This window comes from Capricornis sumatraensis, chromosome 19, assembly GCF_032405125.1.
Source record: "Capricornis sumatraensis isolate serow.1 chromosome 19, serow.2, whole genome shotgun sequence".
NCBI lineage: Eukaryota > Metazoa > Chordata > Mammalia > Artiodactyla > Bovidae > Capricornis > Capricornis sumatraensis.
The window spans coordinates 62,975,028-63,002,433 of NC_091087.1; the positions used below are offsets into that span (position 1 = coordinate 62,975,028).

Genomic DNA, 27,406 nt, shown 5'->3' on the forward strand with positions numbered 1-27,406 from the left:
GAAAATCAGCATTGGAAGGCTCTAAAGCAGTGTCTATCCTGGCGTATCTGGGACTTGACATAAAGAGGCTGAGCCCAGTGACTTGATAAAGAGGCTGAGCCCAGTGACTTGAAGTGCTTGGCTGTTTAGCTCAGCATATCTTCTGTGGATGCAGACAGTGTGTCTGGTCATTTTCACTCGGCCAGTCCCTTCCCAAGCAGTGGACATGCACGGAGGCTTCCGCTCCTCCAGCTTGCCAGTGATGACCTTGAAGGAGGCTTGTAGGTCATGCCATTGGTGGAGCTGTGCAGTGGAAGAGTAGTCAGACATTAAAGCAATTTCCTGGTTTATCCCTAGGACTCATCCATGAACCCATGTGACTCCACACTCACTGTTAGTAGCAGCATACATGTAAACTGCCTCTGGGTCCCCTGTGTCCTGTTTCATGGTTACAGGAATTTGGTGTGACCGAGCACTGCAGAATCTCTGAACTAAATAAGCAAATATGCGTGCTGTGGCTTTTAAGGCCAAGCAAACTGTGAAACAGACAGGCTTGCCTTTCTCGCCCATAGCACTGTCATACCTTGGAGTTCTGCCACACCTTGGAGTTCTGCCACAGGGTGGGATTGCTTTTTTTTTTTGGCTTAGTAACTACAAGCAGATTTGCTTTGAAGAACAAGGCTCTCAAATCTTCTGTAACTCTCTAAGAATGGACATTCACAGTCAGGTTTGGCAGAGTTTTCCCAGATTTTCGGAGTGATAAAGTTAATGTTTGGCCATGCGAAACATAAACACAGAAACCTTCCTTTCCAAGATAAGATTCTTTCTGTGATGTTGGAACAGGAAGCCTGAGTTAGAGACTATTTAAATCAAGACACACATAAACTCAGGTGTCACTTTTCCCACCAACAATTTAAAACTAAACATTTAATGTGAATGTAACTTAGTGATTGGTTTCCCTTTTTAATTTTTATTGTGGGGAAATATATATATATAACACAAAACTTAGCATCTTAACCAGTTTTATGTGTACAGTTCAGTGACATTGAGTACACACACATTGTACAACCATCCCCACCATCCACCTCCAGATCTTTTTCTACATCCCTGTCTTAAAATCCATCCCCATTAAGCACTAATTCCCCATTCCCCTGTCCCCCCAGCTCTTATGTTACCAACCAGAGCTCTTGGCCTTCCTCAGTCAATAGAAATTGACTATGGGGAAAAAGTGGAAACAATAACATTTTATTTTCTTGGACTGCAAAATCACTGCCGATGGTGACTACAGTCATGAAATTAAAAGACACGTGCTCCTTGGAAGAAAAGCTATGATAAATCTAGATGGCATATTAAAAAGCAGAGATATCACTTTGCCAACAAAAGTCTGTAAAGTCAAAGCTATGGTTTTTCCAAAAGTCATGGACAGATGTGAGAGTTGGACCATAAAGAAGGCTGAGTGCCAAAGAACTGATGCTTTTGAACTGTGGTGTTGGAGAAGACTCTTGAGAGTTCCTTGGACTGCAAGGAGGTCCAACCAGTCAATCCTAAAGGAAATCAGTCCTAAATATTTATTGGAAGGACTGATCCTAAAGCTGAAACTCCAGTACCTTGGCCACCTGATGCTAAGAACCGACTCATTGGAAAAGACCCTGATGCTGGGAAAGATTGAAGGCAGGAGGAGAAGGGGATGACAGAGGATGAGATGGTTGGATGGCATCACTGACTCAATGGACATGAGTTTGAGTGAACTGTGGGAGATAGTGAAGGACAGGGAAGCCTGGCATGTTGCAGTCTATGAGGTCACAGAGTTGGACAGGACTTAGTGATTGAACAACAGAGGCCAGACAAGAAATTGACTAGAGGCCAAGAAAGGCTTTATGGGGGCCCCTGCTGCAGCAGGGGGAAGTGAGAACAAACAACAGGATCCCTTGATTGCTTGCTCCGTGAGGGGTGGGTGAGCTGGTTCTTTATATGGAATGAGGGCAGGGGAGTGTCCAGGAGTCCAGGAGGAGGGGCAGCTTAGGCATTTTGCCCGCCCCTTGGGTGGTGTTGAGTGCAGGGGGCATGCGCAGTACTCTGTTTTAGCTCCCAACATCCTGTTTTTGTCGGAAGCTCTTCAGAAGTAGCAGGTGGGGTTTTTTTGTTCCTTGTCTCTTTGTATCTTTTTGGGTCCAGAATTTGCCCAAACTGCACATGCAAGAAGTTACTTTTAGTCTAATAATTGTTTTGTATTTTGTTGCTCTAGAACAGGTGTGTCCAGGGGCAAGCATTGCTGCACTGCTGCAGAGAGGCCCATGTCCCAAGCCTGTCTCCCCTTGGCAGCCACTCTTCGGTTTTCTGTCTCTGTGAGTTTGGCTGTTCTCGTACCCCATATAAATAGAAGCACATGGTGCTTGTCCTTTTGTGACTGACTTATTTCACTTATTTCACTAGGGCTTCCCTTGTGGCTCAGCTGGTACAGAATCTGCCTGCAATGCGGGAGACGTGTGGGTTCGATCCCTGGGGTGGGAAGATCCCCTGGAGAAGGGAAAGGCTGCCCACTCCAGGATTCTGGCCTGGAGAATTCCATGAACTGTATAGTCCATGGGGTCACAAAGAGTCAGACACGACTAAATGACTTTCACCTGCTCACCTGCTATTTCACTTAGCATAATGTCCTCCAAATTTACTCATGTTGTCTCATGTGACAGGGTTGCCTTCCTTTTAAAGGCGAAATAATATTCCATTGTATGTATATACCACATTTTGTTTACCTACCATTTAAATTTTCTGTGTTTCTTTCTTTTTAAAAAAACAATATTTATTTATTTGTTTATTCATTTGACGGCCTCGAGTCTTAGCTGCGGTATGTGGGACCTAGTTCCCTGACCAGGGATTGAACCCTGGCCCCCTTGCACTGGGACCACGGAATCTCAGCCACTAGACCACCAGGGAAGTCCCCTGTATTTATCTCTTATCATTTAAAAATTTTGAAACAGTCACCAAGTGACAGACAAATTGCAAGGACAGTTTGAGAATAAGAAACCCTGATCCTCATCATCTTTTCATACTTTCTTGTGTTTTTCTATAAACAAAAATACTCTCCCGCCTCATCAAACAACCACCAACACCAGGAAGCTCACACAGATTCATAGCCACCATGGAAGCCTCAGACTCCATCCAGGGTTTGCCAGTTATTGCAATGGTGTCTTTTATCACAAAAGGATCCAACTCAGAACCACTCTTGCGTGAAGTGATATCTTTTGGTCTCCTGCAGGCTGGAAGAACAGCCCCCCAGTCTCTCCTTGACTTTCATGACCTTGACATTTTGAAGATCACAGACTTAGTAGAATGTCTAAGGTTTCCTCTTGGTCAGATTCAGGTGACGCATCTCTGGCAGAAATGTCACAGCAGTGGCACTGCATTCTTCTTCTGACACCCTGCTAGGAGGTTCAGTGGTTTGATTTGTTCCTATACTAATGATGAGCACTTTGATCCCATGATTTAAGGTGGTGTCTACCAGGGTTCTCCATTATAAAGTTAGTCTTTGCCTCTTCGTAGTTATGGGGAGATACTTGGAACCTAGGTACACATCCCATGCCTCATCAACTTTATTTTTCATATCCATGTGGACTTATGGATTCCTATATTAGTGAGTTATACTCCATTCCCATCATTATTTATTTTAAAGCTCACTTTGTTCCCAATTTGATAAGTGAGAGAACCTTTGATCTGCGCCCTTCCTACATGGATCCATCATTCATTGAGCGCATCCTTACTTTCTGGCATGACAAGATGTTATAGGCTCATCTTTCGTCTTTGTCCCAGTTCTGGAATCAGCCATTTCTCCAAGGAGACTTAATTCATTTAAAAAAATTTCTGACATGTATGCATTGCTATATTTATTTTTAAAAATTTTTGGCTGCATGTGGTCTTTCTCCAGTTGCAGACAGTCACAGACGGTGGGGGTCACTCTCCAGTCACAGACGGTGAGGGTCACTCTCCAGCTGCAGACGGTGGGGGTCACTCTCAGCTGCAGACGGTGGGGGTCACTCTCAGCTGCAGACGGTGGGGGTCACTCTCTAGCTGCAGACGATGGGGGTCACTCTCCAGTCGCAGACGGTGGGGGTCACTCTCCAGTCGCAGATGGCAGGGGTCACTCTCTAGTTGCAGACAGTGGGGGTCACTCTCTAGTTGCAGGGCAGGGGCTTCTCATTGCAGTGGCTTCTCTTGTTGCAGAGCACAGGCTCTAGGCACACGGGCTTCAGTAACTGCAACTTGCTGGCTCTAGGGTACGCAGGCTTCAGGAGTTGTCATGCCTGGGCTTAGTTGCTCCATAGCTTGTGGAATCTTCCCGGATGGGAGATTGAACCTGTGCCCCTAGGATTGACAGGCAGATTGTTATCTACTGAGCCACAAAGGAAGTTCCACGTTTTAATGGAAAATGGTATTTAGAATCCAAGATCTGGACAGTAGATGTGCTCATTCCTATTGAGATGTTACTGCTCCCAGGCAAAGCTAAGGAATATACATTACCCTGTGTACACTTCTATACACAGATACACGCCTTACCCTCTGATATCACATTCCAGACTACCATTCCTCAGCCTTCTGAAGAATCCCCCCCTTACCCTGGTCAGCTGGTGATACCACAGGCCAGGCCACCCTCCCTGCGTAAGTCCCCCTTGTCACTTGGGCTCTGACCCCCGCTTTGGGCCTTCATGACTTCCTGCCCTCCATCTCCACCATGAACTCCTACCTCTCTGCTCCACCTAGTGACTTTAGCACTGAATTGTTTAGGAGAAAGAAGTCAAAGGGACCACTACTGACTTTGGTTCAAAGTATTGATACTTGTTATTGTTAACAGTCGTTTGCATATTGGGTGTACTTGCATCTGACCTATTAATTAGACAATACTAATCATGACTGGCAGCATTTCCCCAATCCTTTGTCTCTGCTATTGTAATGAAAAAAATTTTATGAAATATTTATACAGCTAGGATGCCTTCTCCCTTACAGCAACATCTATTTTGCAAATTCGCAGTTGTATTTAGGCAACTCCCGGCAAACACTGATCAAGTCCTACCTCAAGAATTAACGAGTGAAGACAAGGTCTGTAAACCTATTTATTCCATGCATTCATTATCAAGTTATAGGACTCTGGTGAAGTGATCCAGGGGACAGCTACAGAAATCAGAAATAGGGTTTTGTAATACTATGATAGGGCTTCCCTGATGGCTCAGACAGTAAAGCGTCTGCTTTACCCCACAATGTGGAAGACCCGGGTTCGATCCCTGGATTGGGAAGATCCCCTGGAGAAAGGAAATGGCAACCCACTCCACTACTCTTGCCCGGAAAATTCTATGGACAGAAAAGCCTGGTAGGCTACAGTCCATGGGGTCTCAAAGAGTCAGACACGACTGAGCAACTTCACTTTCTTCTTTTTCTTTCAGTACTGTGAACTATGTTGTGAAAAACAAGATCTTCCTGACTTAGATGGTGAACATCAAGGAAATGGGCTGTGTCTTCTACTATTTTTGTACCCCTCAAGGTCAGGTCTGAAATACGATCTGTACACATACGTATGTGATGCTCCCTGTCTTGTTGGCTGACAGAGCTGTGACAACATTGTCGTGGTAGTAGAGTTACAAAACCTGATGGACGCCTATCGGACTTTACCCTCCCTCTTTTCTATTTGGCTGTGCTGGGACTTTGTTATGGCAAGCAGGCCTGTTTAGTTTCAGCAAGAGGCTTCTCTAGTTGGGGTGCATGGGCTCTAGAGCGCAGGCTCAGTAATTACAACATTCAGGCTTAGTTGCCTTGTGGGATCTTAGTTCCCTGACCAGGGATCGAACTATTGTTCCCTGCATTGGGAGGCAGATTCTTAGTGACTGGACTGCCAGGGAAGGTTTTATCCTCCTTGAACTTCATGACCACAAATCGCTCCTTGAAGTACTTGCTTGTTTGGCTGCTGAGCCGCATGGTTTATCTCCTGCCTCCCTGGATGCATCCTCCTGATTGCCCTTGTACATCCTATTTACTCTGGCCATCCCCACCTCCCCGACGGTGAGCGTTTATCGGGTGCCTTCAATGTGCCAGGCTCTGTTGCTGGCACTGGAGATACAGCAAGGAATAAAACAGACCAAAAGGCCTGTCCTGGCAGAACTGAAGGGAAACAGAAAGCCTTCTCCCTTGTGTGTGTACGATCCCTCCTCCCCACTTCACAGGAGTAACCTCCGCTGAACACGGGCCGGTCCAGCAGGGCACACGAAGGGGTTAAGGCAGCCTCTGTCCTGCAAGGTTCTTTTCTGGGAGGGAGACTCATCTCTCTGACCTGGCGCCCTCCCTCATCTGCATGCTTCCAACTTTGCCCGCCCTGCGGTCAATCTGCTACCTGCAGTCAGAACCATCTTCATAAAAGGCAAGTCTTACCAAGTCATTCTGTTGCTGAAAACCTTTGTGAGTTCCCATTGCTCTGGGGATAAATCCAAATTCCTTCACAAGCTGGCCTCTGCTTACCCTTCCAGCCCCTGCTCCCAGAACCTCCTCCCTTGCCTCGTACACTCCAACAGCACCAGAAGCTAGTTCCCTCCACGTGCTTCCCTGCCTTGGCTCCAGCTGTGCCCTGGTCTAGAACACCCTTCCTCCCCACCCTTCTGCTAGTCGAACCCCGACTCTTCCTTTAGGCTCAGCCATTTTTCCTCCTCCACCTGCAGTCCTTACGGCCCAGGAGTGCTCAGCGGTGATAGTTACCTATTTATTTTTCTGTCTCTCCTTTGGAGACAGACACAATGGTAATGATGTGTTTAATGTCTGCCTCCAGGGATGGTAAACCCTCTGTGCGTGTGGGCTGTGGCTGCCTCATTCCTGCTGTATCTGTAGCATGCTGGGCTGGGCAAGGAGTAATAAACACGCACGATACTTGCACGGTGAGCCCAGCCAGGAATTGTTCTAAGAACCTCACAAGTGTCAGCTAATTTCATCCTTACAACAAGTCAGTGAGGAACAAACTGTTGTTAGTCCCTGTTTATAGATGAGAAAATAGGCACAGAGGGTTAAAGATCCTCTCTTAAGTGGAGAGGCAGGCTTAGCATCTAGTTAGCCCTGAAACTGTGCTCTGGACCACAATACCTGTTGCATGGACCCTGGGCTCCCAGCAGGCGCTCAGTGAGTGATGGCTGCTGATATTCACACTCCCAGGCATACATGCCCTTTTACTCACCTCTGTGTACTCAACATACCCTACATGGTCGGGGCTAAATCAGTATTTCCTGAATGAATGAAAAAAATAAGCGAATCCTCAGAAGTATAAGGAATAACTTAATTTATCATTATGACCTGAGTACCTTCCGAGCATAAGTTTAAATTTAAATTTCATTTTTTATTAGGTAATATTATGTGTTGTGCTAGTCAAGGTTGCAGAGTCCTTTTTCCACCAGAACCGTCTCATGGCACAACTCTAGAGGGTGCCATTCACAAAAAAACGGTGTGGCAGCCACTACTCCTGCTCAGGCCCCCATCCACCCAATTTCCCTCCCTGCAGCCACCACTGATACCAAACTTCTCCACCCTTCCAGAGCTGGTCTCCGTGCATTTGAATTGATCGATTGTGTGGGTGTTATTCAACATGGACTTCTTCGTCTTGCCTTGTTCACTTTACACCTTTGGGAGATAGTTTCATTTGAGGTGTATAGAGTAGGCTCATTCTTTTAATTATTAACTTACATATTATCTATGTATGGTATGGACAGATATCATGGATGTAACAGAATTTAGTTATTCCTCTCTTTAACCAGTCCTCCATGTATTTAATCATCCTCTATTTGTTGTTTCTAAATTGTTTTTACTACAAATAGTGCTGCCACTTGCTGTTATTATCCCATCCACTTTTTGAACACATCTGAAGGTTAAATTTGCAGAATTGGATTGCTTGGGTAAAGCAGAGGAATGACTTTCTAACAGTAGAATTTCAGTCATCTGTGACAGGCATGGATGAGATATATTTACACTGGGGCTTTGAGTATGTCAGATTCTGCTAGGAATTGATTGTCCATCCCCCGGATTCCATACATTCCACGCTGGGGAATGATATTTGTGGATTTGATGGTTTGTTATCCATTAAAGAAAAAAGAGAGATCTCACAGAAAGCCACAGAAAGGTGGCTTCTTGGAGTCTGACCGAGGCCCACTGGTTGGATCCCATCCTACCTCACTTCTAGAGAAAGACCTTGCTAGACAACACAGCACCTGTGCCACTGAACAGTGAGTTCACCGGAGGTCCTGAGAAGCCTGAGTTCAGGGATCGTTCCACAAAGAAACATGTTTGAACTCTGGCCTCAGAGTCACCTTGTAGGGAAGAGGGAGAAGGTCATTGCTGTTCCTGAGACTCTGAGGATGTGATTCCTATTAACACCACAGGATAGATGATGGATAGGTGGATGAATGGGTGGATGGGAGGTGGGATGGACACATAGATGCATAGATATAGATAAGTAGATATCAATCAAGTAAGCATGAACTTAGACTTGTCTTGAATTTGTGCTCTGTAATTTCCTCTTTATGTGACTTTCAGTAACTTCTTTGATTTCTCTGAGCTCCAATTTCCTTGTTTACAGTGGGATTGTGTTCTTTGTGAAGCAGCGCCAATGGTTATAAACCAATGAGGATACATGGCCTATCACAGTGCCTGGCCCACAGTGGTCTCCTCTATGTGGTTGTAGTTGCTATAATTTATTTTATGACTGGACAGTCTCTGGATGGTATATTGAGGGCATCTCTTTGGCAGGAGTCAATGAGCACGTACTTCATGCTCTGTTTGGCCCCTGCCTTCAAAGGAATGAACCTGTAGGGTGTGGTTCTTGGCCTTCTTTCCGTCTTAGCATGCTTGGCCTGTGACATTCAAGTGCCTGGCACTCTCCCAGCATGCATTGTACAGGGCAGGATTTCTAACTACGCTCAACCATCTCCAGGCTAGGAAAGTAATGCTATTATAAGAATTACCCAGATCCTCTGAAATTTATGTTAAAATGATAAATAAATAAAGGAAAGGCGGTTACCCTTAGATTTGGGTCTCCTGGCTACAATTTATTTGCAAAACAACATTAAGCTTGCACCTGCTGCCTTATAGAACAATGATGGGGGGTGACGGCTAACAGATACTTGTGGGGTGTCTCCTTCCATTGGGTTTGGGTAAACTCCATTCACTCTCCAGATGTGAAGTAAGGTCGGTTATCACTGGGGTCCAGCCACTGTTCCCACATGACTATTGAATGGTCTCTCTTGTAAGAGGTCACTTTGCTGGGTGTCTGACTTGAGGTGCTAACCTCCCGCCCCCTACAGGGACCTCAGGGAACCACAGACATCAGGGCCTTAGCTGGTGCCTTGGCTGTTTGGGTAAAAGTCAGGCTTGCCAGTCCTGCCAGGCCCAGGTGGGCTCTCTCAGTCCAGCAGGTAAACACAGGCTTGGCCTGCCAAAGAAGCTGCTTTAAGCCCCTGTATCTTCAACTAGGGTGTGAAAACCAACCTCACCTGACCCTCCCAGCACCCTGACCCCAGCCCATGGGGACCTACTGTTCTCTCCTCTATGCCCTCACAGCATGTTGTTCCTGCAGCTATTAAAACACCTGCTGTAAGTTTTAAATACATCTCTACATCACTTTGCCAACAAAGGTCCATAAAGTCAAAGCTATGGTTTTTCCAGTAGTCATGGACGGATGTGAGAGTTGGACCATAAAGAAGGCTGAGTGCCAAAGAATCGATGCTTTTGAACTGTGGTGCTGGAGAAGACTCTTGAGAGTCCCTTGGACAGCAAGGAGACCAAATCAGTCAATCCTAAAGGAAATCAGCCCTGAAAATTCTTTGGAAGGACCAGTGCTGACCCTAAAGCTCCAATATTTTGACCACCTGATGCGAAGAGCTAACTCATTGGAAAAGACCCTGATGCTGGGAAAGACTGAAGGAAGAGGAGACGGGGATGACAGAGGATGAAATGGTTGAATGGCATCATCAATTCAATGAACATGAGTTTGAGCAAACTCTGAGAGATGATGAGGGACAGGGAAGCCTGGCATGCTGCAGTCCATGGGGTCTTGAAGAGTCAGACATGACTGAGCGACTGAACAACACCACCTTCCAAGGCAGTGAAAGAGGAGAGTGAAAAAGTTGGCTTAAAACTCAGCATTCAGAAAACGAAGATCTTGGCATCTGGCCCCATAGCAAATAGATAGGGAAACAATGGAAACAGTGACAGACTTTATTTTGGGGCTCCAAAATCACTGCAGATGGTGATTTCAGCCATGAAATTAAAAGATGCTTACTCCTTGGAAACAAAGTTATGAACAACCTAGATAGCATATTAACACCTTCCACCTTTGGCCAACAACACCTTCCAATATTTTTAATATTTTGTTTGTTAGAGATTTTATAAAATCTTGAATTCTTCATGAAAATGGCCATAATCTTCTCTCTGGGAGGTTAGAGCTGAAAACAACAAATTGGTGATTTGGAATTCCATTGGGCTCTTCTCTGTAGATAAAAAGAATTGTGGGAAATCAAAGTTGTACAGCTTCATTATGAACCTTCACTATGAACACTGCTCTTGAATCCCACTTTCATCCATTCTGCAGTCAGTCAGTCATTCAACAAACACCTATCAACTCTCACTTTTGTGCCAGACACTATGCTAGGCATATGGTGTAATTATATGAGAAAGACATGGGCTGCGCCTTGGCAGCCAACACAATGTGGCTATCTGGCCCTAAATTTTGCTAACACATTGACACCTCTTTCCAGAGTACAAGAAGTCAGTTTATAGAATTACTTTTGGAGCATAATTTCCTGGAGCTTTGAGACTATCACCAAAAATCTATGTAAGACACTGTGTCTATAGTCGTGGTGAGAGGAGGATATACAGAAGAAAACTTAAAATCTCTACTTTCTAGGACCCAAATCTAAATAACAGAAGTAATATGTAGGCAGAAAATCCAGCCTGTTAATTCCTTTGCGATTGCATGTGGGATTGACTCATTTCTTCATTTTCTCATAAGTATATTTGGTGTGTGCTGTGTGCTGAAGCTGTGACAAGGGCCCATGGAAGAGTTCTAAAATGTAGTCTTGCCCTCTAGGCACTCTGGGGTCTCCCCAGGAGAGAGAAATGAGATTCAGATTCAGGTAGAACATCCGGCCAACTGTACCTGCAGAGCAAGATCAGTGGCTCAAAAAATGCTTTGGTGGCAAGGCAGCCCAGCACCAGCCAGTGTGAGCCTGTTGGATGCTTTGTGGGGGCAGAAGATTCTGAACCAGTTCTGAGGAATGGAAAGGCCTTCAGGAGAGGTCCATTCCAGGGCAGGGCAAGGGCAAAAGCAGGGCTCTTGAAATGTCAGGAATTTCTCTTTAGAAACGGAGACCTGAGGGGATAGGGTAGGGGGAAAACTTGTTCCAAACAGTAGCCCATCCCAGAGCAGTGCCAGGAGCAGTCCTGGGCGGGTTGGGAGGCGGTCCTGATGCTGAATCTGCCCCCTTGCGGGGAGCTGTGAGTTCTCATCTATTCCTCTCTGTCCATTCCTCAGGTCCTCTGTGGCCCACTCAGGGATGGCATAATGTTCTTCACATTCCACCGAAATCTGCCTTCCCTCTGCCTTAAGGAGTTTGATTCTACAAAAGAAACCAAACACCAGAAACATGTCCAGCATGAGTAGGGTTGAGTGGTGCTCAGTGTCAAAAAAAATTCCCTGAAAATACCAGCCATGTCCATTCCCAGAAACTCTCAAGACTCCCAGCTTCTAACTGGGAGACAGAAAGTCAGAGCAGAAGGAGATTCTCCTTGGTCATTGCTTAATTTTCTAGAAGGAGCTGCTGCCTTGGACCAGACTCAGGTGTGAAGCCTAGTACGACCCAGCTCTGCTTGGTACCCACAGATCCACAGGGAGAACCCCCAATGAATGACCTCTGATGATGAAAAGGTTTTCCCTCCTGGGAGAAGTTTCCCCAGATTATGGTACATTTTAGTTTAGTTTTGATTGAGACCAGGTTTCCCCGCGTGGGCTGGTCTTTTCTGGGTGGCACCCATCCCTACACTATCTCCCAGGAGTGACACCCAAGGCTCCAAAAGGTCCTGAAAGAGGAAGCAGGTATCCATGTTGTCGCCAACCTAAATCCCAGCAAAATTTCACAGTAACAAAGACATTTCTGGTTATGGTGGAATCACCAGCAACATAGACTAGAGTACTAAAGCAGGACAGTTTTCATTGTTTTTGGACATATCTGTCCTCTGTTGCCATTTGTGGGCCAACAGTTATCTATTGTTGCCCATCAAAGCACCCCCAAACTTGGTGGCTTAAACCATAATTCTCATAATCTACACTGAGGCCAGGCTCAGCAGGGTGGTTCTCCCGCTCCACGTGGTGTCTCCTGGGCTAGCCCACCAAGCTGGTATCTTCCTCACATGTCTGAAGTGTCCACTGACATGGCTGGAAACACTGGGACCAGGTTCACATTTCTCTCTCTAGGAAGCCGCTCCATCAGTGGAGGCCAGAATTCTTTACAGAGTAGCTCAGGCCTCCGTGGGAGATATTCTAGGAGAACAAGCCCTAATGCACATATCCAGCCTCTGCTTGCTTCATACTTCCTAAAGTCCTGTTAGTAAAGCAAGTCATGTGGCCCAGGCCAGTGTCAAGGTGGAGGGGACTCCCAGTTGTGAATACTGGGAAGGATGCTTTATAGTCAGCACATAACAGTGGACCACAGCCCTTCATTTACATGATGGATCAACAAGCACCAGCTTCCCCAGATCGACCTCCACTCACTAGAACCTGGGGGAGAGGGACCAAGGGAATAGTGTGGCTCCTTACTGGCCATCTCTGGGGGCAGACTGTGTGATCTCTGTAAGCCTCACCTGTTAGAAAGCAACCACAGAATCTTGCCCAAGGAGCTGACATAGGTGAGGTGCTGGACCCACATTAGCTGCCACCAATAACCTCAGATATGCAGATGATACCACCCTATGGCAGAAAGTGAAAAGGAACTAAAAAGCCTCTTGATGAAAGAGGAGAGTGAAAAAGTTGGCTTAAAGCTCAACATTCAGAAAACTAACATGGCATCTGGTCCCACCACTTCATGAGAAATAGAGGGGAAACAGTGGAAACAGTGTCAAACTTTATTTCTGGGGCTCCAAAATCACTGCAGATGGTGATTGCAGCCATCTGCATGAAATTAAAAGAAGCTTACTTCTTGAAAGGAAAGTTATGACCAACCTAGACACCATATTAAAAAGCAAAGACATTACTTTGCCAACAAAGGTCCATCTAGCCAAGGCTATGGTTTTTCCAGTGGTCATGTATGGATGTGAGAGTTGGACTGTGAAGAAAGCTGAGTGCCGAAGAATTGATGCCTTTGAACTGTGGTGTTGGAGAAGACTCTTGAGAGTTCCTTGGACTGCAAGGATATCCAGCCAGTCCATTCTAAGGGAGATCAGTCCTGGGTGTTCTTTAGAAGGACTGATACTGAAGCTGAAACTCCAATACTTTGGCCACCTCATGCGAAGAGTTGACTCATTGCAAAAGACCCTGATGCTGGGAGGGACTGGGGGCAGGAGGAGAAGGGGACGACAGGATGAGATGGCTGGATGGCATCACCAACTCGATGGACATGAGTTTGGGTAAACTCTGGGAGTTGGTGATGGACAGGGAGGCCTGGCGTGCTGTGGTTCATGGGGTCGCAAAGAGTCGGACACGATTGAGCAACTGAACTGAACTGAACTGATGGTAGGTTCTCCACAAGGAAAGCGGCTGTTTCTGTGGGCCAGCTGGAGCTCTCCAGCTTGGAGAGCTGTCTTCCAGGGCTTTAAATCAAATTAGGACTGTTAAAAGGCTTTTGCATCTTTCTTTTCTCTCTTTCTCTCATTATTAAGTTTAAAAAAAAAAAGGGAAAACATTGCTCTTTGGGTAAAAGGACTCAGAGGACTCATTTCATAATGAGTACCGTAAAGTACCCCTGCCTTATGTGTCCACAGCCCCTTCCTAAAGGGCACCACGGAGGCCTCTATTCCATGTCCCGTTACTGATGAGGATGCTGTGGAGATTTTCTGTGACTGGCGGTAGAGGTGAACAATACCAAAACACAAAGCCTTCAGAAGTGCACTTAATTAAAAAGGAAACAGAGAAGCTTGGTGTGCATAATACCTCGTGATTTATAGTAGTCATCCAGTTTACTCTGGAAACAGGCCTCAGAGGTAAGAGAGGGATGGCTAGGGGCTGGGAGGCCTCCAGGCTGGCTGAATTCCCTTCCACTCACTCTAAATTATTTTTGAAACACGCTGGGCTTGCTCGAGCCATGCACCCAGCTTCCTTGGGCTTTCGGCAGCAGGGGGTGTCCAGTTTGTCCTCCTTGGGAAAGTCTATAGTGTTGGCAGGCACTATAGGCTTTGAAATAATGATCCAGGCAGTTTGAGTGGGGACCAGTCCCAGACTTCCCCTGCAGAGGACTGCATCTGCTTCATTGCTCTATTCCCGAGGAGGAAGGTGCCGGAGGTAGTGATGGACCCATCCTGGTTGGGGGGAGAGGGCCATTCCTGCAGCCCTGTGGTGACCTGAGAGGACCTCAGGGGTCACCTGTCTGAGGCTTGACTCTTGACTGTGCCACATACCAGCTGTGTAACCCTGGGAAAGTCACTCCATCTCTCTGAGCCTCATTCTACTTGCCTCTTGTATAAAGTACAGATGATTCCACACATAGATTTCTGAGCACAGAGAGCCTGGCATATAATAAGCATTCAGAAAAATATTAACTGATAAATATTACTACAAAAAAGAAATGTCCACATGTTGGTAGAGCAAGTCTGGCATTTAGGAGATTTGTCACCAAGATTATTTCTCCAAAAGAGTACAATTATGTTTTTCTTTGCGATGATCTTCTTTTTAAAGGAAATCGCCTATTTTTTTTGGAAACATAACTTTACCTGTTTGTTTTTCCTCCAGTTACAGACTGATACCTGTTTATTGCATAATTTTTAGCATATTAAGGAAATCATAAAAAAGAAAATTAAAATCACCCATAATCTTGTCAGTAGAGATAACCATGATGAACATGAAGATATGCTTCCTTCTGGTTCTTTTTTAAAAAATTAATTTATTTTTCATTGAAAGATAATTGCTTTATAGAATTTTGTTGTTTTCTGTCAAACCTCAACATGAATCAGCCATAGGTATACATATATCCCCTCCCTTTTGAACGTCCCTCCCATATCCCACACCATCCCACCCTAGGTTGATACAGAGCCCCTGTTTGATTTCCTGAGCCATACAGCAAATTCCCGTTGGCCATGTATTTTACATATGGTAATGTAAGTGTACGTGTTACTCTCTCCATACATCTCACCCTCTCTTCCCCTCTTCCCATGTCCATAAGTCTGTTCTCTGTGTCTGTTTCTCCACTGCTGCCCTGTAGATTAGTACCATTCTTCTAGATTCCATATATATGCGTTGCTGCTGCTGCTGCTGCTAAGTCGCTTCAGTCGTGTCTGACTTTGTGTGACCCCATAGGCTCCTAGGCTCCTCTGTCCCTGGGATTCTCCAGGCAAGAAGACTGGAGTGGGTTGCCATTTGCTTCTCCAATGCATGAAAGTGAAAAGTGAAAGTGAAGTCACTCAGTCGAGCTCGACTCTTAGCGACCCCATGGACTGCAGCCTACCAGGCTCCTCCGTCCATGGGATTTTCCAGGCAAGAGTACTGGAGTGGCCGTATATATGCGTTAGAATACAATATTTATCTTTCTCTTTCTGACTTACTTCACTCTGTATAATAGGTTCTAGATTCATCTACCTCATTAGGACTGACTCAAATGCATTCCTTTTTATAGCTGAGTAATATTCTATTGTGTATATGTACTTTATCCATTCATCTGTCGATGGACATCTAGGTTGCTTCCATGTTCTAACTATTGTAAATAGTGCTGCAATGAACAGTGGATACATGTGTCTTTTTCAGTTTTGGTTTCCTCAGGGTATATGCCTAGGAGTGGGATTGCTGGGTCATATGGTGGTTTTATTCCTAGTTTTTAAGGAATCTCCATACCATCTTCCATAGTGGCTGTACTAATTTCCATTCCCACCAACAGTGCAAGAGGGTCCCTTTTCTCCACACCCTCTCCAGCATTTATTATTTGTAGACTTTTTGATGATGGCCATTCTGACCGGTGTGAGGTGATAATCTCATTGTAGTTTTGATTTGCATTTCACTAATAATGAGTGATGTTGAGCATCTTTTCATGTGTTTGTTAGCCATCTGTATGTCTTCTTTGGAGAAATATCTGTTTAGGTCTTTTCCCCACATTTTGATTGGATTGTTTGTTTTTCTGGTATTGAGTTGTATGAGCTGCTTGTATATTTTGGAAATTAGTCCTTTGACAGTTTCATTTGCTATTATTTTCTCCCATTCTGAGGGTTGTCTTTTCACCTTGCTTATAGTTTCCTTTGCTTTGCAAAAGCTTTTAAGCTTAATCAGGTCCCACTTGTTTACTTTTGTTTGTATTTCCATTACTCTAGGAGGTGGGTCATAGAGGATCTTGCTTTGATTTATATCATCGCGTGTTCTGTCTATGGTTTCCTCTCAGAGTTTATAGTTTCCGGTCTTACATTTAGGTCTTTAATCCATTTTGAGTTTATCTTTGTGTATGGTGTTAGGAAGTGTTCTAATTTCATTCTTTTACATGTAGCTGTCCAGTTTTCCCAGCGCCATTATTGAAGAGTCTGTCTTTGCCCCATTGTATATTCTTGCCTCCTTTGTCAAAAATAAGGTACCCATAGGTGCATGGGTTTATTTCTGGGCTTTCTGTCTTGTTCCATTGGTCTATATTTCTGTTTTTGTGCCAGTACCATACTGTCTTGATGACTGTAGCTTTGTAGTATAATCTGAAGTCAGGAAGGTTGATTCCTCCAGCTCCATTCTTCTTTCTCAAGACTGCTTTGGCTGTTTTGAGTCTTTTGTGTTTCCATATGAATTGTGAAGTTTTTTTGTTTTAGTTCTGTGAAAAATGTCTGATAAATTGATAGGGATCACATTGAATCTGTAGACTATGTTTGGTAGTATAGTCATTTTCACAATATTGATTCTTCCTACCCATGAGCATGGAGTATCTTCCCATCTGTTTATGTCATCTTTGATTTCTTTCATTAGTATCTTATAATTTTCTGTGTACAGTTCTTTTGTCTCCTTAGGTAAGTTTATTCCTAGATATCTAATTCTTTTTGTTGCAATGGTGAATGGGATTGATTCCTTAATTTCTTTTTCTGATTTTTCATTGTTAGTATATAGAAATGCAAGTGATTTCTGTGTATTGATTTTGTATCCTGCAACTTTGCTAAATTCACTGACTAGCTCTAGTGATTTTCTGACACTTATCTTTAGGGTTTTCTATGTACAGTATGTCATCTGCAAACAGTGAGAGCTTTGCTTCTTCTTTTCTAATCTGGATTCCTTTTATTTCTTTTTCTTCTCTGGTTGCTATAGCTAGGACTTCCAGAACTATGTTGAATAATAGTGGTGAAAGTGGACACACTTGTCTTGTTCCTGATCTTAGGGGGAATGCTTTCAGTTTTTTCACCATTGAGAAAAATGTTTACTGTAGGTTTATCATATATGGCCTTTACTATGTTGAGGTAGGTTCCTTCTATGCCCATTTTTTAATCATAAATGGGTGTTGAATTTTGTCAAAGGCTTTTTCTGCATGTGTTGAGATTATCATATGGTTTTTATCTTTCAATTTGTTAATATGGTGTTTCACATTGATTGATTTGTCTATACTGAAGAATTCTTGCAACCCTGGAATAAACCCAACTTAATTATGGTGTATGAGCTTTTTGACGTGTTGCTAAATTCTGTTTGCTAAAATTTAGTTGAGGACTTTTGCATCTATTTCATCAGTGATATTGGCCTTAGTTTCCTTTTTTTGTGTTGTCTTTGTCTGGTTTTGTTATCGGGGTGATGGTGGCCTCGTAGAATGAGTTTGGAAGTGTTCCTTCCTCTGCAATTGTCTGAAAGAGTTTTAGAAGGATAGACATTAGCTCTTCTCTAAATGTTTGATAGATTTCTCCTGTGAAGCCATCCGGTCCTAGGCTTTTGTCTTTTGGGAGATTTTTGATCACTGCTTAAATTCAGTGCTTTTAATTGGTTTATTCATAATTTCTATTTCTTCCTGGTTCAGTCTTGGAAGATTGAACTTTTCTAAGAATCTGTCTATTTTTCCAGCTTATCCATTTTATTTCCAGTTTAACAGCTGATTTTTCAGTAGAAACTCTGGCCAGAAGGGAATGGTAGGATATATTTAAAGTACTGAAAGGGAAACATTGACAACCAAGATTACTGTACCCAGCAAGGATCTCATGCAAAATTGATGGAGAAATAAAAAGCTTTTCAGACATGTAAAAGTTAAGTGAATTCAGTACCACCAAACCAGCTTTACAACAAATGTTAAATGGACTTATATAGTCAAGAAATATAAGAGAAGAAGAAAGATCTATAAAATCAACCCCAAACAATTAAGAAAATGGCAATAGGAACATATATATCAATAATTACTTTAAATGTAAATGGATTAAATGCTCCAACCAAAAGACACAGACTAGCTGAATGGATACAAAAGCAAGACCCATATATATATGCTGTCTACAAGAAACCCACTTCAGACCTAAAGACACAAATAGACTGAAAGTGAGAGGATGGAAAAATATATTCCATTCAAATGGGAAGCAAAAGAAAGCTGGAGTAGCAATCCTCATATCAGACAAAATAGACCTTAAAATAAAGAAGATGACAAGAGATCAGGAAGGACACTACATAATGATCAAGGGATCAATCCAAGAGGAAGACATAACAATTGTATATATCTATGCACCCAACATAGGAGCACCTCAATACATAAGACAAACACTAACAGACATAAAAGGAGAAATTGACAGTAACACAATAATAGTAGGAGTCTTTAACACCCCACTCACCCCAATGGACAGATCATCAAAACAGAAAATTAATAAGGAATGTCTTAAATGATACATTAGACAAGACGGATCTCATTGATATCTTCAGGACATTCCATCCAAATGCAGAAAAATACACCTTCTTCTCAAGTGCACATGGAACATTCTCCAGGATAAATCACATCTTGGGTCACAAATCAAACCTCAGTAAATTTAAGAAAATTGGAATCATATCAAGCATCTTCTCCAACCGCAATGCTTTGAGACTAGATATCAATTACAAGGGAAAAAAGAAAGTGTGAGAAACAGAAGCACATGGAGATTAAGCAATATGTTTCTAAGTAACCGACAGGTCACTGAAGAAATCAAGAGGGAAATGAAAAAGTTTCTAGAAGCAAATGACAACAAAAACATGACAACTCAAAACCTATGGGATTCAGCAAAAGCGGTTCTAAGAGGGAAGGTTATAGCAATACAGTCCTATCTCAAGAAACAAGAAAAGCATTCAATAGACAACCTAACTATACACCTAAAACAGCTGGAAAAAGAAGAAGAACAACAACAAAAAAAAACAAAATTAGTAGAAGGAAAGAAATCATAAAGATCTGAACTGAAATAGATGAAAAAGAAATGAAAGAAACAATAGTAAGATTAATAAAACTAAGTGCTGGTTCTTTGATAAGATAAGCAAAATTGACAAACCTTTAGCCAGACTCATCAAGAAAAAAAGAAGAATCAAATCAACAAAATTAGAAATGAAAAAGGAGAGGTTACAACAGACAATACAGAAATACAAAGGTTATGAGACTATTGTGAACAACTATATGGCAGTAAAATGCGTATCCTTCCAGTTCTTTCTCTTATCTTCTTTAAAAAGGAGAATATGCTGAGAATACTGTTTTCTTACCTAGTAATGTTCCTTTAATGATACATCCCAAACATCTTTTAATATCATTAAATATTTCTTCTTTACCATAATCTTATTTTATCTTGTTGGCCATGCTCTGTGGCATGTGGGATCTTAGTTCCCTGAGTGGGGATCAAACCTGCACCCCCTTTGTTGGAACCACTGGATCCCCAGGGAAATCCTTGTACAATAATTTTAAATGTCCTCACAAGATTCGCTGGATGAATGTAACTCCAACCCCTACTTCCTGAGCACCCATGTGTTGGGTAATTCACATATAGGAAAGGACTCACAGAGTTCTCTTTGAGGTATGTATGATTTCTATCATCTAATCCATGGCAAAAGCAAGCCCGGGGTCATAGCACTGGTCAGAGGCAGAACTGGGATTCAAACCTGGTTTGTTTGCCTCTAGAACCAAAGGACTTCCCATTCCAGAGACGGGCTGGTTGCCCCCAGAGGAGAATGTGGCCTGCAAGGGGTAGGCATGGCAGGGTGATCTTCCTCTAAAACTATCTCTTTGGAGGGAGTCAAGGATTCCTTGAGCCTGCTCAATTAAGAACCTGCTCATACAAAAAATGTGAACCATCTCTTTCCCAAAAAGGATACCCAAATGGGCAATAAAACATACAAAAAGGCACTTATTTGCATTACTCATCGGGGCAATGCAAATTAAAATCCCCATTTGATGCCACTGGAAAGGCTGGAATGAAAAAGGCAGGCAATACCAAGTGTTGAAGAGGATATGGAGCAACCAAGAGCTCACAAGCCCCTGTTGGGTATGTCAATCCGTGAAACAGACAGAGTGGGGCCTGGGCCCCTGTGCTGTAGTGCTGGACTGCTTGCACCTGGACAAACATCTCCTCAAGCAACAATACGCAAAGAAACTACATGGGACTAAAAACAGCTGCGTGCATGCGCAACTGGGGTAAACTCTGGGAAAAAAATACAAAAAAGACCAAAACACCCAACTGCCACTTCTAAAGAGCTGGGAGCAAAAATTGTGTGTCGAGATCAAAAGCAGGGTACTGCACACACCCCCTGCACTCAACACCATAAAGAGGTGGGCAAAACACTGAAGCCACTGTCCTGCCTGACTCCTGAACACACCCCTACTCTCACCCCATATAAGGAACCAGCTCACCCAGCCTCAGGGAGTGAGCCAAGGGACCTGTTACTTGGTTTTGCTCCCTCCTGCAACCACAGAACACCAATGAAGCCTTGCCTGAGTGTCTTGGCCTGGCCTCTTATTAATTTCTGTTGACTGGGGAAGGCCAAGAACACTGGTCAATATCACAACCACTTTGGAACCTGCTTAGCAGTATTGGCTCAGACGGTAAAGTGTCTGCCTGCAATGCAGGAGACCTGGGTTTGGTCTCTGGGTCAGGAAGATCCCCTGGAGAAGGAAATGGCAACCCACTCCAGTACTCTTGCCTGGAAAATCCCTTGGACAAAGGAGCCTGGAATGCTACAGTCCACGGGGTCGCAAAGAGTCAGACATGACTGAGTGACTTCACTTTCACTAAAGCTGAGCAAGTGTATTTCCTACAATCGTAGCTGTGTGCCAAACAGCACTGGGCATGTGTGTGCCCAAAACGAATGTACTAAAGTATTCCTGGTGGCACCACTGGTAACAGCCCTACACTGGGAAGGATTCCAATGTCCATCAGCAATAGTTTGGGATAAAAGCCGTATGGTAATGAGTGTACCTAAAGAAAATCAACCCTGAATATTCACTGGAAGAACTGATGCTGATGCTGATGCTGAAGCTGAAGCTTCAGTACTTTGGCCACCTGATGCAAAGAGCTGACTCATTGGAAAAGACCGTCATGATGGGAAAGATTGAAGGTAACAAGAGAAGGGGACAACAGAGGATGAGATGGTTGGATGACATCACTGACTCCACGGACATGAGTTTGAGCAAACTCCAGGAGACAGTGAAGGACAGGGAGGCCTGGTGTGCTGCAGTCCATGGGGTCGCAAAGAGTTGGACACGACTGAGCAACTGAACAACAAGGTGTGTACCACACATCAGCAAGAATGAACCCAGTATTGGTGAGCAAAGAAAGATAGCCTCAAAAGACACATACTGTATGATTCAGAGGAAGAACACATATGAAGAACAGGCAAACGTGATCTGTGGTGTTAGAAGTCAGGGTAGTGGTCACCCTTATGAGGGGTGTGCAGGGGGCTGACTGGAAGGGGCATGGGGGGCAGAATCCTGGGATGCTGGTAACACTCTGTGTTTTGACCAGGATGCTGGTTCCATAGGTCTGTTCATCTCATGAAAGTTCATTAAGCTGTACACGTAGGTGCATTTTTCTCTGTGTTATGCTTCAATAAAAAGTTGAATTATAAAGGCTCTACGAGAAGGAATAGACCACATTCTTCCCTTTTCTCAGCAAACCCAGGGCTCTAGCCACCCAGTTTGGTGGTCCCGCCCAGGCCCCTTGCTCTGGCCTCTGAAAAGTTCTGCTAGGCTTTCCAGGTGGTACTAGTGGTAAAGAACCCACCTGCCAATGCAGGAGACATAAGAGATGCGGGTTCGATCCCTGGGTTGGGAAGGTTCCCTGGAGGAGGGCACGGCATCCCACTTCAGTATTCTTGCCTGGAGAATCCCATGGACACAGGAGCCTGGCCGGCTACAGTCCATGGGATCGCAAAGAGTCAGACATGACTTGGCACGCATGCCAGGCCAACAGCGGCCCTCTGCTGCTGCTGGGCCGAAGTAAGCAAGACAAATGGACATCGTCCACCCTGGCCACTGTTCCAGGCACCAGGTAAAACACCTGAGTTTTGGGGTTAAAGCTTGGGAGTGGCCAGATGCTGCAGCCAGGTGCGTCTGTCACCAGGGATCACTCTGTCCTGCCTTGGGGACCGCGTGGTGCCCGGCACGGAGCCTCACTCATGACTTGTGCAGGAAGGAGCTGCCCTCCCCATGTTCCCACTCCGACCCCTGTCCTCTGCCAGGTCAAGAAATTCAGGCAAGGCTTTATTGGTGTTGCCAGGACTGAGAGACTAAGCACACTGTCAACACCCAGAGATAAACATTGTTGATATTGTCATGAATGCTCTCCCAGCCTTTTTTAACAAAATAGCTATGTTTGTTTATTTTTGGCTATGCTGCCGGGGCATTTCCTCCAGTTGTGGAGCACGGCGAGGGCTTCTCATCGCAGTGGCTTTTCTTGTTTGTGGAGCACTGGCTCCAGGGTATGTGGCTCCCGGGCTCTAGGGCACAGGCTGAACAGTTGTGATACAGGGGCTTAGTGCTCCGTGGCACGTAGGATCTTCCCAGACCAGGGATGGAACCCCTGTCTCCTGCATTGGCAGGCAGATTCTTTACCTCGGAGCCACCAGGAAAGTCCTCTCCCAGCCTTTTAAAATACAGCCTCTGGAATAAACGGCCCCACTGACTCTGCTTCCATGGTAGTGCTCCAGGGAGCCGTTTCTCCGGTCCTCCTGGCTCAGGCTCACATCCCTCTCCCTAAACTCCTAGGACGTCTTAACTGTGCTCCTGGTGCCACTTACTCCCTCCTCCTCTCCCCCCCACCCCCCATTCCCATCTGCTTCTCTCCCACTGGAGTGACTTTGTCCACATCTGATCACGTGACTTCCTCATTTAAAGTTCTTCGGCGCCTTCTCGTGACTTGTCCTTTACCCGGTATCAGGCCAATAGCGACCACGCCCTGGCCCAATGCTTACCCCACCCGGATACTCCAGTCACACCTAACGCTCTCCCCATAGAGAAGCCCCCAGAAGCATTCTTCTGTTATCATTTGTGGATTCCAGGAGTTGGAGGGTCCTTCAGAGCCCCACATAAGCCCAACATCAGCTCCTTGACTCGTCCCTCCCACACTGCCATCTCAGGGGCTCCTCGGGTCTCAATGCCTCCATGCTGTTTACACGCTGCTTCCTTTGCCTAGGATGTGCTTTCTTTCTCCTCCAACTGGTGAACTCCTATTCATCCTTCAGAACCCTATCCATTTGTGGGAGAGAATGCATTTCTCCCTTCTCTGAGTACATTCCTCTATCTAGGCAGTTGGCACTCACTGCTCTATATTGCAAGCATCTGATTTCAATGGTGTCTCAACTGCCGATGTAGGATTTCAAGCTTCTGAAAGACTGGCCAGTGTCCTGTCCATCCCTATAGTTGTCATCTGACCTGTGTCAGGCAAGGTGGGATGACTCAGCAAAATGGTTTTGGAGTGAATGAAGAATAGGCTTGTAACCAAAGACTTTCAACCTTGCAGAGTTTTTCTGAGAAAGAGAAGGTCTTTCCACTGCTGGCACTGAGAGCTTCCTCATCCCTTTGGTCTGTGGGTCCTGCCTCCATGGCAGAGAGGGCACCATGGTTTTTTTCTTGCTGGTTTGGCTGATTTCTGGTCCAGGTTCCAGGAAATATAATACAGTGGAGACAGGAGCAACGTTATCTTCACGCTGATTTAATAGTTTCCAATCTGGCAAGATTTGAAAGATACTAACAAGGCCCTCTGCTCAACCCTGTGCTCCCCACCTTGATGCTGATACCTGAAATTTCAGACCCGGACGTCCTCTTCTCTTTGCCCAGCTCTTTTTAAAAATGCATTATCCAGTATTGTGTGATTCCGCTTCCATGAGGATCCAGGAAGAGGCAAATTCATAGACAGGAAGTAGAACTGAGGTTACCAGGAGCCAGGGAGGGTGACACAATTGGAGAGTTCTTGTTTAAGCACAGAGTTTCTGTCTGGGATGATGAAACAGTTTTGGAAATGAATGGTGATGACAGTTGCACAATTTTGTGAATGTAATTAATGCTACAGAATTGTATAAAATGGTTAAAATGGTGAATTTCATGATATGTATATATATATATACACATATTGCCACAATTTTTTTTTTTAAAAGCTTTCATCTGATAAATTTTAAAAAATTCATTTTCAGAGTCTGGGGACCTACGAGCTTTCCTTTGTGTCCCCAAGACGGGCTGTCCCCAGTTTGGGGAGTGTGAGTTCAGCATGTGCACGGGTAGCCTGCCCTCGCTGGAGGAGTCCTCGGAGCAGCTGAAGGACACCGTGACCTTCCTCCTGGGGGGCAGCTTCTCCCTGGGAGGGGTCTGGGAGGATGCGGGCCTCCCCGCATACAAGGTAGGGACTGGTCCATGGGAGCAAACTGACTTGAAAATGTGGATTATCTTATATTTTCCTGCGGCGGGGAGAACACTGTCACAGGAGGAAGGAGACCTGAGCTCTGGCCCCTTCCCAGCTGTGCAACCCAGGACAAGCAGTGAGCCTCTCTGAGCTTGTTTCCTCCTCTGCAAAATGGGACCACCAGCCTCTCCCCTGCCCACCGCTGGGTCTGTTACGAGCACCCAGCCTGCCCCTGAGCGTGGGGGTCCAGCCCTTCTGGACAGATCACTGTGCTGTGTAAACCAAGCCTGCTGGGAATTTGTCCGGCTCCTCTGACTTCGGGCATCGCAGTGAGATTCTGAAAAAGCTCCCTGGCGTCAGGAAGATGTGCCTGGCTGGGTAAAAGCCCGGGGATTTGTGGTGGAGCCTTGGGCAGGCTGCTCACTGCTGGGTGATGTTTGTCAAGGAAGCTGGGCATGTTGTTGGCGGAGGCAGCTGCTGGTGGTCACAAGCACAGTGTGGCTATGTCTCCAGGCCTTGCCTGCCATGGGGCCACCTCCCTGCTGTGTCCCTGAGGTTTCATTCCCAGCCACTGCCTGTCATGGTGGGGAGAGAACCAGGTCCCTCACTCCGCTAACCCCTTCCGGACACTCGTGTGAAGTCTGGGAATTCACTCTGCTTCTGAATGGATAGGCAGCCAGGGTCAACAGCCGGCCCCAGGTTTCTTTCTTCCTTTTTTGACATCTTGGCCACACCTCGTGGCGCGTGGGATCTTATTTCACCGACCAGGGAATCAAACCGACACTCCTTGCATTGGAAGAGCAGAGTCTTAACCACGGGGGCAACCAGGAGGCAGCCAGGTTTCTTCATGGAGGTCTCAGATTGGAGATTTCATCTTGGGTCCAAGACATTTATTAAAACTTGCCTGGAGAATTCCCTGACTGGGATCCTACAAGCTGCGTACCGTGGCCAACAAATAAACAAAATGAAACAAAAACAAAACCTATTGAGATCAAAAATCAAGAAATGAAAATGAAACTCACTGGGTTTGGGCTCCTGCCGGAAGGGCCCCAGCTGCCTTTAATGAGGAACAAGTCTGCCCACTGTGTGTGCTGCTTTTCACGTGTGGAAACTGTGTCTGAGCGGTTTTCTTGAAGGTTGGGAAGGATGGGGGCAGAACCGCAGCTGCTGGCTGGGCCCGGGAACATACCACTGTTTGTAGCAGGTAGGAGCTGAAAGGGGCTCAAGGTGCATTGTGGGTGGCCTTTCATTTTATTTTATTATTTATTAATTTATTTAATAAATAAATAAATTTATATTTTATTTTAATTGGAGGATAACTTTACAATATTGAGATTTTTTGCCGTACATCAATATGAACCAGCTGTAGGGGTACATGTGTCCCGCCCCATCCTGAACCGCCTCCCACGTCCCTCCCCACCCTGTCCCTCCAGGTGTCACAGAGCATCGGCTTTGGGTGCCCTGCTTCACACATCAAACTCACACTGGCCTTTCATTTTAGATGCAGAAACGGAGGCTCGAGAGAGAAAGGAACCTGCCCAAATCCCAGAGCCAGGCTGGAACCCAGGACTCCTGGCTCCCATCTGCAGAATGCCCAGAGTGGAGGTGTGATGATTACCAAGATGCTTTGCACGGAGGTGTCCGTCGCTACCCACAGGAAGTGCTTCGTAGGGCATGGCTCAGTTCAGCACTTACCAGGTAGCTTTCTGTTTAACAGTGACTCCTCTGCTGGGAGAAATGGCCAGGCTGCCACGTGGATTCAGTTGATGGCCTTGAGGGGATGCAGTGAGCACCCCCCCGCAAGGAGGTTCCTTGGCCTCAGGGAGCGCTGCCTGTCTCCTGTGAGCTTCCCTGGCATGTGCCCTTCCCAAATGCTGTTAGTCAGACCCGAGCCTGGCAAGCACACCAAGGTTTCATCCTGCTGCTGACAGGGTGCTCACAGCAAGCCCTTCAGGTGGCTGCCAGGACTGTCCCAGTGGTTTAGCCTCCTGGCCATGTACTAAATCTTTCATAAGCCCCACTATAGGAACCAGAAACCGTTCAGGGAGAAAAAACAACCTCATCAGTGAAAGTCACACAGGTCACCCTGGGCAGCTTCTGCTGAGGCAAGAGGAGTGAGCAGGGGTCTGTGGACGCAGGAGGGCAGAGGAGACCCTGGGTCCCCTTTGAAGGTTCCCACTCCCTATGGACTCTCTGCCTCTGATTCTCCAGAGGCCTTCATGGGACACTTGAGGTCTATGGAGAAAATTCAGAGGATCCATGAAACTGAGTGGGAAAAATTTTTGCTTTTTAATTTTCATAGCTTCAAACTAAAATTGAACTTTCCCTTTCATTATGAATGCAGTGAAAATGCTGCACCATGTCAGCAAACCCGGTAATTTTTTGGCTGTCCAGAGAAATCAGGCATTTTCATGTCACACTGAAGTTCTTTTCTGATATCTCAGAAATATCT

The 27,406-nt window shown here is 45.3% G+C and overlaps 1 protein-coding gene across 1 annotated transcript in view; it reads left to right on the forward strand.

The window, feature by feature from the left end:
- Nucleotides 1-27,406, forward strand: part of DGLUCY (D-glutamate cyclase) — an 85,740-nt gene that overhangs the window by 16,804 nt on the left and 41,530 nt on the right. Inside the window, 1 exon segment of the mRNA XM_068990984.1 lies at nucleotides 24,787-24,951. Coding sequence (XP_068847085.1) covers nucleotides 24,787-24,951 — 165 coding nt within the window.